The sequence below is a fragment of the Bombus pascuorum genome, chromosome 3 (assembly GCF_905332965.1).
Source record: "Bombus pascuorum chromosome 3, iyBomPasc1.1, whole genome shotgun sequence".
Lineage (NCBI taxonomy): Eukaryota > Metazoa > Arthropoda > Insecta > Hymenoptera > Apidae > Bombus > Bombus pascuorum.
Window position 1 is genome coordinate 11,746,679 of NC_083490.1, and position 14,624 is coordinate 11,761,302.

The window sequence follows — 14,624 nt, forward strand, 5'->3', positions numbered from 1 at the left end:
TGGTATAATTATTCGTCTACGCAGTTAGAGAGATCGTCGATAAACCGTACGCTGTACACCTCTCACCTTTTCGACGTGGAAATTAATTAACAAAAAAGAATAAAAAGGAAAAGTGTGAAAACATCTCGTTAACGAGTCGGCCTTAACATCGATTTTATATTTTCTTGTATTAATCGTTCGTCGTTAAATAAAATATCGTTTCATGCAAGATCAATGAGGTTCAAGCGACGACGAATGGATTTCATAGACGTCCAATTAAAATTCCAACTCGTGTGCTTCTCAGCTCCTTATTTTACGTATTTGTTACACGCTTGTGTTTGAATATAAAGGAATAACACGCGAAATAGAACAAATAGCGTTTTCAAGCAATTTATACGAAACGTAACAACAAGACAAATGATTTGCATTGCTAATATTTACTAAGAAGAATAAATTACTTTATAAATTGAAATAATATTATGTCATTGTTTGAAAAAAAAGAGGACATCCGGCAATGTAAAAAATATTCCGTATTTCATAATTAATGTGTGTATTCATATTATGCTTCTCGTTGTTATTTATTTATTATACGCTATGTATCATAATTATAAAAACATCCTAACATTTTTAATTCTAATGTAACTACAAGGTACAAGATACAATACGACAAAAATTAATCAAGATTATGCAAGATCGAACAATCAAACTTGTACACGTAATTGTAACAATTTTATTTCAATGTACCCTGAGCATAATAAAATTCCAATAACAATTTATAATTGTCATTCATGATTATTTCATTCCTCAAGTCAGTTTGAAATTTTAATTACAACTTTTTAGCTCGCATCAAATATTTTCAACGACTCAACCTTGTCCATAATCTAAAGAACGTTGATGTTATTTAAATATTTTGCGAAAAGGATCACACAATTCGAATTTGAAATTAAAACACCATTTCTCTGAATTTCGCGTTTTATCTCTAACATATCTACGTAACAAGCATTATATATGTTTCATCTATGTTCTCTTTTTGAACGCAGTCCAACGTTCATTAAGAACTTCAATTAATGCAATCGTTCTACCTTTTCGTTGTTTTATTTCGTGTCCATCGCGCCGCCGCTGGTGCCAGCAAACCACGAAGAACCATCGAGAAATTTTCTCGTTTCCCTCACTCGCGCAACTTTCGATCGAAAAATCGACTTTTAGACACGCCACCTTCGATTTACCAAATTACTTTCCATCTTTCCACGAAACGTTCGTCGCAGCGCACGATTTTCCAACCATTTCTCCCGGAACCATTTTACTCGCATTGTTCAGAAGCATCTTTTTCTTGGAATAACTTTCTGCCCGAGTAGGTTGGTGAATTTCTACGGGAAAAAATTTATTCTACGTACTTTTCCACGTTAATTGAGATAAACCTTTTCCGGTTTACCGGAAGACCTTTCAAATTGAATTATATATTACATTTTTGCTTGAAATGTAATCGCAAGAACACCTACTAAAATAACGGGCAATATAATTATTGTGAAAATCTATCAAAATTAGCGAAGTTTTGCGAAACGATGGAACTCGATAAAATTAAGAAACTTATTTTTATAAATAAAGATAATAGTTGTGAAAATTCCGTGAACGAAAGTTTCTACGATTAGATTGAAACCGTAGAAAATTGTCAGAATACGAGAAATTAAACTTTCTTTTAAATTTCCTCCATTACTTTCCATCCTAGATAAAACGAATGCATTTTACTTGGAATCTGCAGAGCAATCCTACGAAATGACTCATGCAGCTGTCTAACGTTAATATGCTTCGCAACTTTATCCTTGAGACCGAAGTTTCTCTAGTCGATCGAAGAGTTTCACGGTTCCTTTCCCAACCAGGAAATCCTTTAGTTATTCCTATCAAACATTCGAATTAATTTTCCTTGAAATATTTCCCACTTTGGCTACCATAATTTATATCTCCGCTACTCGTTATTACGTACAATCTCGTTCATGTTCGTTCGTCAACTTCTCTTAGAATAACTGCAACTAATTTTTCAAATTTCAACTATCGCAATTCATATGTTTGCTCGTTTCTATTACTTGCAGCTTTCTTCGTGTACATTTATCGCTCAATATCTTTTCTACAAAAGACTGAAATTCATGTTTAAACTTTCGTGCCTCGAATTTTCCAGTCGAGTTCGAAGCGAGCAGACGCGCACGAACGACAAAAGGTCAAGAAGAAAGCCGAGCAATTAGCGCGTGCGAATGAATTAGCGAACAAATGCAACGCGCGAAACACTCCTGGCAATATGCCATACGTCGGCTGCGAGATGGGATAATACGTGTTTCTCGTATACGTATTCTGAATTACCGTGGAATTTCAAGCGTGTACGAACATCTGCGCTAGCAGCAACCATATCGTTTAAATACTTTAAACGATCGCTCGACAGTCGATTTGAAACGGTTTTAATAAATTAAATCGTATTGTATAATAAGTACGTCTCGATGGTAAATTTTGGACTGAAAAATAAACAATTGTACAACAAATAGTGCTAAATTAAATACGTGCTTCATCATCTATTAAATACTGAACTGTCGCAGAACACGATAAATAAATCTAATATATTGACACACTCTTTTCCATATTTTGTTGGGGAAAATATTTTCACGCGTGTGATTCGTACAGTGCAAATTAAACTGATAATATTACGAGTAAAAATAATCGTTGAACAATTTAACAAAGTACGAAATTAAAGTTAAGTATTTAATAATAGTAGTAGCTAATTGAATTATTTTTTTTATAATTTTCTGAAGATTATTTATGAATTTTATGTATTGTACTATTTATTTATGTACCTGTTAGTTAATAGTTTTGATTTATAGAAGTAAAGTGTTCTTACATAATCGATAAATATTGTCATTCAATTAATAATTGTTGTATTTCAAGGTTCACGATGAAAATGCAGTTTGTTAATAGATATTGACGATACATATTGATCCTCTTAGTGAAGAACATTGAAAATATATATTGGTAATCTGAGGATACGTTAAAACGTGTCAAAAATAGAGAGCAGAAAAGAAAATTGATAATTTTTTTCTTTTTCGAATAGGTAGAAACATTCTTCTTGTTTATTTTCTTTTTTTTTTTCGTGTTTTCCTAAAGAGGTAAGTGAACACTGAGTCATTTATCGGAAGTATAGTATCATACAACAGGCTGCTTTCATATGCTAATGAGAAGGAAGTCCAATATGTTTTCATATCTTACATTGAAATTAACACAAATTAAAATGATGGATCGCGTAGAATTCATTACAGAACACTGTCTATTCTTCCTCTTAATTACTTTATTTCCTACAAATTCCACGTAATTACATTCGAACATGTCACCATTCCGAATAAATATCATTTTGATTAAGTATTACTTTAATCATGTTAATTTTAATATCTTTAAAAATTCCCATGTTTATTATTCTCGCGCAGCTTCTACGATATTCAAAGTTTAAATACATAAACAGAACAATGTATTCTTTAGGTTGCTTTTATTTTCAACTTATTTTATCGTAAATCTGCTAATTTATTTCGCGTTGTAAATGCCTTGTAATATAAAAAATCAAAGAAGGTAGAAATTTCCCAATAAATCTACCGAATAGCGGTCCTATATAATAATATATTTACAATAATAATTCAATGAAAAATTAACGAGTAATAAATATAAACACTGCGAAATATCAACGAATCTAAAACTATTTGCACAATTCGTGCTTCTATTCGCGACTGTATAATCACAGATATATTTGTAACTCGTGTGTGGACATTTTTTACTGTTATAATGTAAAAACCATTCGTTAAATTAATTGTAAACTCTCTAAGAATAGAACCAAGGTAAAATCGCGTGATCACCGACCCATGCTTCCCACCCACGTTCCGTTTCGTTTTCACTCGCAAAAGTGTAACAACTAATTGTAGGTGTGACAGAACTTTTTGATCGTATATCTGAATATCTCACGTTCTACATTCATGTTAGACACATAATATCTGGCTGTGTAAGTACGACAAGTCTCTGATAATCTATATTGTTCGTAATTATTCAAAAGATAGCGATTTTCAGTATACATCCTGATAAACTTATCGTTAACAACAATATTTGCCCAAGCCGTATGATACATATTTGGTATTGCAGTACATATGTATGTATATTGATAAGAGAAAGAATATTTTATTCGAAGAAATGGTCACGAAACTGGAATTTCATTTCAAGTAAAAAAAAAACACGTTTGCAGGAACATTCTATAATTTCGTTTGAATATCTAGATTTAATTAACAACGCATTTACAATTGAAATAAAGAGAAATATATATGTTCGTATATGTATATTAATATTTGCTATTAGTACCGAATTTATTATAATTTTAGCGTTAATATCAACGACGAAATTTAGCGCAGATCTAACTTAATCATTTGCACCCTGAACTACATACATCAATTTTATCTTCCTCGTTGCTTTCTTTCTTCGAAATATTCCAAAACTTTCCGACTAGCACGTGTGCTACATATACATAGTTTTTTACAAAAGAAAAAGTTTAAATAGTATTTATAAAAATAGTTCTTACAAGAAAAGTATATGAAACTATAAGAAAGTATTATTTTTAAGAATCATCAAGGACATAAGCATCTTAATGAAAATGGATGCTTTAAAGTGCACAAAGGGCTAAGCCATAGGAAAAGCTACGTGTACGTTACAGTTATATTGCAAGCTATGCGATTAACAAGACACAATTTATATCAGACGTTAGATGATCGATTGTGTTTCACTTTGTTAAACCGCCTGACAATGTATACCTAGTGTAAAGATCCTTCGTGTTTTATATAAGGTATGTATAGAGTTCTGCAGTCACTTTTCTGCTCGATATACAATGGAATAAAATGACGAGTCGAATATACCGTAGAATCTACGAAGAAATCGCTTGTAACGAAAAAACCTGTTTAGAATCGCTTCTGACTCGCTGTATATATCGCGCTGATGCGACTTTTATAAATATCGAGGCTCGATGATGCTCATAGTTACCAGCCTTTTGATCGGCTCAAATTGTTCGAAAAATCAGTGTTCGAGTAGTACGCTAAAATGTATAATTTTTAAATAAGTTAAAAATATTATTTTTAGTATTTTAATTGCGACATAAAGAATTATATTCTTCCATAAATATAAAAGAAACTTAGAAACGAAAGATAAAACCTCAATCACCAAAGAGGAAGCAAACGTAAAACGTTCTGTTATTTCATCCCCAATACACCCTTCCTTCCAATCTTCAACCACTTTCTATCCATTATGTCGTATGTTGGTATATCCCCTAACTCCAAATAAAAGCACCAATAGTACATTAACCTAACGAACATATAATCGTCCGAGAAACGATTACGTAAACTCTAAGATTCCAGAGAAACGATCTCGTAGGGCTTCCTTAAATTCAATCCGTCTTCCACCGGAATAAAAGCAAACTTAAACTCTTCCGTTCTAAACTCTGCCTTTACTGATCTATTACATATACACAAGCGTAGAATACTCTTAAATTTCTGTCCTCTACTCTTTCCCTCCAAACAAAAATTCTAATACATTGCTCTGAGAAGAATTATCTAAAGTAAAGATTACGTAAACTCTGAAATCTTCTCTGTGAATTACTTTCTAAGTCTTCAGCCGATTTAATCTCAGTAATTCCTAAGAAACTCCTCCATTAAATCCTTTCCGATCAAACCAATTTTGATCTATTATTATACCAACACCCTTTATATCCCTTAATTCGATTCTAAACCAGAATCCTTGCGCGAGATACCCGAAGATCGTTATTCTACGTTTTCGATTTGTTTCTACACGGAGAATCACCTCTTTTCCTATTACAGTACGATTTCCAAGTCACCGTGTATACAATCGTCTAAAACACGATTACGTAAACTCGAGAACTCGCTCCCCTTTAAAACGTCCCCTTTAAGACAACCATCGTCTTTTTCTTTCGTCTTCTTTCCTACTATAATAAAATATAATATCATTTAAAATAAAGAAGTGGAAAAAATACGTATTAATACGTTGACTGCCACGGTGGCCATCGGTGGCTCACGTTACAAAATTTTGTAGGATAATTAAGATAAGACATTTCACAGACTAATCAATCGTCAGAAACGTGAATTACTCGAATAACATTATCAGAAACAAGTGGACGATATAATATTTTCGAAAAATGAAATATTATCGCCAAATGTATCAATGGCTTATTGCACAAAAATCGTACGTCCACTTTTTGTGAAATTTGAATTTTTGTACGTAACAAATAATTCTTCACTGTTTCATTGCGTTATATAAAAATCACATTTACATCTGGCAAATTTCTCAAATTAATCTTTTTATTTATTGTACTTATACGTATATATATACAGAGAGAAAGAGAGAGAGAGAGAGATTTTCAAGAGCCATGATCCTGAACCGTAATATGACCTTTGTCATTTTACGTTCCTAAAAGGGATCAATGGACAATTTGCCGAATAATTTTACGATAACATTGATAAAGACGAATACAACGCAGAAAGTATTAATTTAATTATAAAATACCATTAGATTTGTAAAACGGTTTTTTCCCGAAAACGCTAAAATCGAACGTACATTATTTGTAGAGTAAACCATCGACATTTCAATTTGTCGCCGCTGCCAACACAGAGTATGTCAAATTCGCACGACAGTCAACGTGTTGATAACGAAATAACAAAGAGAGTAATAGCAATGAAATAAACTAAAATCGTTCACTGCGACGAAACGACCGTACATGTCTAACCAGAAAAGACGAGGATCGAGATCAAGTGGCGTGACAGGTGTGGACGATTGCCTTAACCGGTATACGGTAATATCACGATATCACACAGAGATAACGATTGGTCTCGAATGCAGTCGAGGCACGATTGTCCGACAAGGGGCGCCGGTTAATTGGCCAATCGATGGTGATTTTATCTCGTTCCCTTTTCCGATCAAACTGGCACAGTAGGATCGCTAAACACGTACTGGAAACGTATACGAAATGGTTTGAGGGTCGATGGAGCCCGCGCAGGCCAGGATGCTTCACATGCGCACCGACCTCTCTTTCTTCTTTCGTAACGAGAAAGTAAATAAAAGGACCTACGCGATTCCGCCGACGGAACGATAGCAAATTTTCTCTAGAAATATCACGAAGAAATGTGATATTGATTATGTTGATTTTTCAGGGACAGAGCGAGGCATTGGATCAGTAGAGATAATTAATAATTCAGTTAAGCTACTTATTCCGTTAATTTCTAACTAAATTAAGTTATTTTATTTAATCTATTCTGTTGATTTTATCCTATTGCAGTGCAAAATTCCTTTACTTTTTTACTTTTTTTTAAATTTTATTTATTTATCTGTAGCTTAGACTGAAAAATATTACGAATTAATGAAACATTACAAGAAGATTGTTGGCTTCTTGTTTCTTACATTATATCACTGTTATATTAATTAGATCTTTCGATAAACTTGTACACGGTGTAAATTTCGTCCGTGGCTTTGTACAGAAAAATCTGTTTTCGAATAAATTATGAAGATCACGCTAGATTGATTAACGTCCAAGGTAGATGCATATTCGGACAAATTAAAGTTCTGATGAATTCAATACGTCGATGTAATCAAATATGTTTATAGATTTTTATGAGTGCTATGATGTTTCATTCGTCAGAACGTTAGTTCGTCCGAATATGCAAATACGCGTCCACTGTAACCATAGTCTGATCTCAATTTTCGTGATGTGCGACGCTATGGTCGACGTATTTCACGAAACGGCGTCGTTCACATGCTTACGATATTTTATACGATATTATGGTACAATAAAGGCTGTAAGACAAGAATATGATAAGTCACATTTTCTACTTTCTATAGAGGAACAGTTTTAAAATTCAGACCGATACTTTGTCGATAAATAAAAATGTTACAATTCCTCGGATCCCAGATGTACGGAGCAAACACATTAAAGTGCAGGATAGGACGATAAAAAGTAAAATTTAGATATGTAGGTTTTTTTCAATGAAGACTGAAGGGTCACTGACATATGGGAGAAATTAAGCAGAAACGTATCGGTAAATGAGAGGGATATTAAATCGCGAAGATTAGTGGAATTATTGAAATATTGGAAAATATATATGAGGTATTAAGAAAATATAAGAATATTAAAATATTGATAGAAGTATATCATTCTTTATTATAAGAAATTAAATTGTCCAGATTGAACAAATATTTTTTTATGCAATATTGCAAGACTTCAAAAACTTGTATTGAATAATGAGAATAGATTAGCGATATTATCAATATTATATTATAATATAGAATTGAAAATAATGTCCGATGAACTGGAGAAAAATTAAAGAAAAATAGTGTCCTCTTCTTAAAACATTTATCGGACGAAATATTCATTCTCATTGATATTCTATTTAAAATTTCGACGAAAAATCAAATAACTGGTCAATGACCTATGTACGCAAATTTAATGAAACGCTCTTCACCAAGCGAGATCAGATAGAAAATTCTTCCGGACGATAAACACAGTAACTTTGACTAAATTACATATTCGTTGAATTTATTTGTGTAATGGACTTCTGTAATGTATCTATTATTCTAATAACTTTTTATTATTACTCTACATTATTCTATTTCTTCTTAATTTAACAGTAACTTAGTTTATTTACATTTTTAAATAATATTGCATTTGTACAACCTTTACGTGTTATCTATTGCTTAATGAATTAATAAAAATATCATGTATAAATATATAATAAAAATGTCATACAATATTTCATTTTAATTACTATTTTGTCTATACCGAGGAGAATAAATATATTTTACAAAAATAAATTACAGTCACAGTTTATATAAATTATAGCGAATGTTGTTAAAGTTTATAGGAAAGGAGATATAGATATAGAGGTTCTCTTAACTTTCTCGTTCCACAATTGGAGTTCCAATTAATAACAAAAACATACGTTTCGTGCATAGCAGGTTCTGCTTTGTAACGAGGCAAAATTGATTGGTTTTATTGTAGAACCGATAATTTAGTCTTGTGTATAACTGTAGTAAACTTGTTTATTTATACAATTGGTATCTTTTAAATAGAACTGAGAAAAATCAATGAGACGAAAATGACCAGCATTATAAAAAGTAAATCTATATAAAAATTCTTTTATTTCTTTACTTGTAAAATTTTCAATGAAAAACTCAACTAAACTAAACAGTAAATTCATCATTCATGAAAAAATCCAATGAGGATTTACTAACTTTGTAAACATTTAAGTTTATGTATCTATAAAGAAATCCTTTGTTTTTATAATTTGGAAATTCCCAATAAAATTTCAACAAATTATGTTGATTACTCTTTTTTTAATAACAGACTGCTACATTTTTCTAATGAAAAAAGTTATATCACCTGATACGTTGAAAAATATATATATACTTAATTACATAACTATAATTTATTTGCCATTGCGTAACTGCAGTTAAATTTCTTGTCGTACTCTAGACTAATATCTGAAATTATTTCTTGAGACATTGAAGCAAGAATTAGTCCTAAGAAGGTTGAGGAGAAAAAAGAAACGCAATAAAATATCTAGGTGAGCTGGATCCAAAATGGAATCGTAGAAAAAGCGCGTATCAGCTCGCGCAAGGAACAATTACACGCGGAAAAAAGCAACGAACCTTTCACCGGTCTCTGTTTACCGAAACAAATTCGTTACGTTGGCTGCATTGGTTCATAAAACTATCTAAACGCATATAGAAAATTTTTATCAGTATATTATGTGTGTTACATAAAATACTCGCATTGCAATCAGACGGGACTATCACCATTGGTAATATTTGGAACTAATCTAAACTAAACTAAGATTATACATATATTTTGCAAATACTATAAAAATATTTAAACAGTTTATCCATTATGTTAACAAGCCTCGATATTCAGTGGACTATCTGTAACACTTATTATATGTTTAAGATCGCTATTCATGCTGTATGGAAATTTTTTGTGAAATATATGTACATATTCAGACTGGTTTCAAATTTTACCAATACAGTCATGGTGGTCGTGTCTCATTACAGCGATAATGGAATTCTTTAATGTTTTATATAATACATACAATATACAGAATGGTCCAAATTTATGGTAATTTGTGGTACAAACGGGATCAGGGAGATTCTATGGCTTAATATAAGACGAAAATCTTAAAATAACAAAACTGTGTTGGAAGTTTCGATTTTGAGAAAATAAATTTTGAAAATTTGTGAGGTATACGTGAATTTTGTCAATTCTCAGTTGGACATGAATAGATAATTTACAAGAAGTTATTCAAAATGTAAAAATAAGTCGAAAATGAAGAATAAAATTCTATCGTTTAAGGTCTCGTTTTGGAGAAAATAGATTTTGAATATGTTAGTCAAAATCTAGCCCGCTACACGCGTACTAGATAAACCCTCAAACTTAATTTTCTCAAAAACAAAGCCTCCAACACAAATCTTGTTGTTTTTGATCTTCTTATTTTGTCTTATTTTGAGCCATGAAATCTTCCTGACTACATTTGTACTATGAATTACAAATCACCCCGTATAAGTTTTCTATCCTAAGTTTTCAAATACTTTCATGAACCACTGTATTCTGGAGTGTTCGATCTGCGCTCGACGCATTACATCGGATCTTCATGCTCCTTACAATATGTTTTCCTAATTGTTCCGTAACGATGAATGACGGATCGCTTTACCGTTACGGTTACACAACGTATACGCGGTTGTATACGTGGAAAGCAATCGTCCAAATGCATGTGCAAACAAAGCGACCGAGAAACGCGCGGGGGGAAGGAAGAAAGCACACTCGTTGCACACCATGGAATGCGATGATTTGAAAAAAAGAATTCTTTCGCACGGTTTCAGCAATCAAATTCCAATGAGAATGCACTGGTATAGATAAAATGTGATGAAGCTTAATGAAAAAAGTTTCCTCAAAATAAAGGCAGGAACAGCCTGAAAAATTTATTTTCACTTTAAATTTGGTAGACATCAGTCTATAATAAAATTTTTTAAATGAACTCTATTATCGTTAGATTGGGCAATTAAAAGAAAATTATTTTATCTTACAATGATTCTCACACTCTTTGATTTTGGTCATTTGCATATGTTTATGCAAATTTTTATAAACACAATTAAAGGAATAAAGCCTAAATTTAGAGATTTGTTTTATTCTCTAAATATTATAATGAATACTTTAGTTTGGGTATCTTGTATATTCATGTACAATATGTGCATTCTGTCCAATTTTATACACTTAAAATTCCCATAAATGCATGAACAGCTGCAGTCTAGTCACACGTATTTTTGCTTTCCACATGATTGCAGAGGTTTATTGTGTGATTCCCACTAAGTGACTATAAAAGGTATTTACGCATAGCCCTATTTTCCAACGAAGCATTTATCGATCAGGTTCTTCATTCCACTTCCTGTCGAATATATAAAGTATACAAATATGTAAAGTTCCTTACAATTAAATCATTTATAATTAGTCCATTCACTGGAAATTTGAAAATACAAGAGTATATAGAATGCACATAATATATGAAAATGTATGAAATATTCAATGTGAAATACTTATTCTAATATTTAATAGTTAAAACTTACATCTATTTAAGTTACATTTTCTTAATTAAGTTCATAGAAGTATAAAAATATAAATATATGGTCTGATATTTGTTTGATAACAAACAAGTTTAAATGTAAATTGAAATTATGTTAATAAAATAGTAATTCTTAGTATTTTATATTAAAGATTCATCTAAAGTCTAAAGGATAAATTCACCTATCACATGAATTTTTAAGAATTGAGTTGACTTATACAATATTTAATGGATATTTACATAAATTTATAGTTTTGTGAACACAAGTAACAAAATGGAACATAAGTAGAAACTCATTTTATTCTTCAAATATTTTACTCTGGATATATAATAATAAACTCTATATAACATGTAAATAACATGTAAATGCATAACATATAAATTTTATATAATTTTGCACATTTAGCACATCCACAGTATAATAATGTTTAATTACAATCTTATTCAAAAATAACGACTGTGCATTATTTTGTTACTTCAATCCCAATATAGTCTAAAAAAACAACCTCCAACAACCATTTATTATTTAAAAGCATCCCTATATCTTTAAATTAATTATTAACCACATCAACTCAGCGTAGTTCTATCGTAATTTATTTTAAGAAAAATGAAAATATAAAATACGAAATGTACTCTCATTGACTTGAAACTCATTTCAAACCAGAAGAAATAAATATTTCCAACGTGACATCATTAAACGTTACTCCACATACAGTTTATTCACATCGTGCCGCTTTTCACGCGGATGAAACGCAAATCGATAATAAAGTGGCGAGAATCAGATAACAGGAATGTAAATAACGATGAATCGGTAACAGGTGCCTAACAATACGACTACGAGAGAGGAAAACTGTCAGAGTGGCACTTGTCCATATTAACAAACTGTCAGGCGAAACGAAATCGACGACGACCATCTGTTTCTGATATCCGTTAAAATTATCGTAAAGCACATACCTTACGTGTGATTAATATTCCATATGCTTCTTATGAAACAAATCACGCACTAAGAAAATTATGTTTCGTGTCAGCAAAAACGTATATAATGCTACTCTGAGGCTGAGGAACACATACGCGGCTGTCACCACTTAAAATTGTCATCACGATAGATTCGTTCGTTTACACTGCTGCCAACGTTTCAAATGTTACAATCTGACAATGGTAAACGTTGCGTATCCGTCTTGATACACCACGAACGTAGGCGGAAATTTGTTTAATATTTCTGCCGCGAATTTCAAACATCATAAAATTCTAACATTTTAGTTCATATGATTATAATTTTATCTAACATCATGTTATATGTTATGTGTAATACGCTCGTTTTTAATTGAAAATGTTGTTCATAATTGTTGATTATTAATAAATATTTAAATAATCTTTTGTTTATTTGTAATAAAACCTTTAAAATGATAAGACTATAAAATTAATTAGAAATTTAAAAATTGTTTTATTAAATTAGTTTTAATTAATATTATTTAAATAAATCCAAGTTTAGAAGTTAAAGAAAATTATTTATCTGAAGTTTAAAGATAGAAAATTAATCAATAATGAAGATTTTTGTTTAAATCAAAAGACCACGCAACAACTACGCATAGAGAATTCGTGATCGAAATGTAACAAAATATAGAAGTTATTTCAAACTTCAATTCCTTGTGTAAATATAATAAAAATTGAATGAATCTATGTTGTTCATTGTTAAACTATATAATTGTTTATCATATTACATATTAGTTAGATACCAATATGTGAATCAGTTAAAAAACAATATAAACGTATACGTACGCTCATCTTTGTTAAAATAAAAACGATATCAAATATTTTGCATCGAATGTCATCAAATTACATTCTCCACACCGAATCATTCTTAATTGTGACAACATCTGTACGTTTCTTATCCTTTTGAAGCCATCTTCGTACCAGTTGAGGACCAACGACCTGTATAAAATGTGATCAAAAATTTTTAATTAATGTATAAAATTGAACTAATTGTATTAGAATGAAACAATAATTAAACTCAAATTCTGTATTAAAAGCTTATAATACAAGTTATTAGCTACTATTATTAAAACTAACACTTAGAATAAGTTTAAGAAACTATAGAATTTCGATATACCAATACTTAATAAAATACTAAATAAGGACATATTACATATTATTATTCAACAAGCCTGACAACAGTTGATAGAAGACAATAGAATACTAACAGAAACATACGTAGTTGAAATTACCTACTTTAGAGAACATCACATCTTGACACCACGCTTTTCAACGGTACAGTGACGCTTCGCGCCACAACTTTGCCCAGTTGATTCCTGATTGGCTGAAGCGGAATGGCTTCTTTTTCGTTCAAAGCTGCGCAGAAAATTGAAATATTGTATGCCGGGAAATTTGTTTGGGTCAATGAACTATTGGGTTGGCAACTAAGTGATTGCGTATTTTGTCATTAGGTGATATACCAACCCAATATAACAGTTCCAAAACAAATAAATATAAGGACTTTTTGAAGTTTGCGATCTTTATCATCCTTACGTCGATAATATTAATCGAATTCAGTTCAACGCTAATCTTTCTTTATCATTAATGCATAAATGTAATGTAGAAAAAATAAATTTTATTTTGCGAGTACAACGAGTGAATTACCTTAAGAAAAATAAAAAAAAACAATTATTTAAACAATTATTTAGGCAAACATTTAAAAAATGCACGCTAACAAATTTTTAGTATAATATATTACAAAACAAATTTAAATATAATCTCCGTATGGGGATAAGTGTTTCACAAAGAGGGTATGAAATTTTTACGTCTCTTTACACGGACCAAAGATGTCGACATTCTTGTTAACAGCTTGAATGAATTTATGTATAGTGTTGAGTAACTCATGAACGGCCTCTTATGTAGAATTTTGCTCGAATTTAAATAAAGGTATCCTCACGGAATGCAATTTTTATTCCTCCGATCACGCATGCAGATGAT

At 31.0% G+C, this 14,624-nt stretch overlaps 1 protein-coding gene and 1 long non-coding RNA gene across 13 annotated transcripts in view; one reads left to right on the forward strand and one right to left on the reverse strand.

The window, feature by feature from the left end:
* The window catches only part of LOC132904866 (ecotropic viral integration site 5 ortholog), a 29,423-nt gene extending 16,566 nt beyond the window's left edge, over window positions 1-12,857 (reverse strand). For 5 of the 12 annotated variants that reach the window (XR_009657681.1, XR_009657680.1, XM_060955654.1 and 2 more), the window contains exons 1-3: window positions 6,610-7,017; window positions 5,789-5,980; window positions 1,062-1,346 (exon numbers count right to left, since the gene is read on the reverse strand). Coding sequence is in view for 9 of the 12 variants with exons in the window: in XM_060955654.1 (XP_060811637.1) it covers window positions 1,062-1,126 (65 nt within the window). In the remaining 3 variants the exon portion in view is untranslated. Of the gene's footprint in view, window positions 1-1,061; window positions 1,347-5,788; window positions 5,981-6,609; window positions 7,018-12,608 lie in introns of those variants that run through there. The other 7 variants (XM_060955660.1, XM_060955657.1, XM_060955656.1 and 4 more) reach the window with 7 other exon arrangements.
* A 597-nt stretch (window positions 12,858-13,454) lies between these two features.
* Window positions 13,455-14,006, forward strand: LOC132904901 (uncharacterized). The gene is made up of 2 exons (XR_009657692.1): window positions 13,455-13,564; window positions 13,840-14,006. It is a non-coding gene; the product is annotated as an uncharacterized LOC132904901 (long non-coding RNA).
* The last annotated feature ends 618 nt before the right edge of the window (window positions 14,007-14,624 follow it).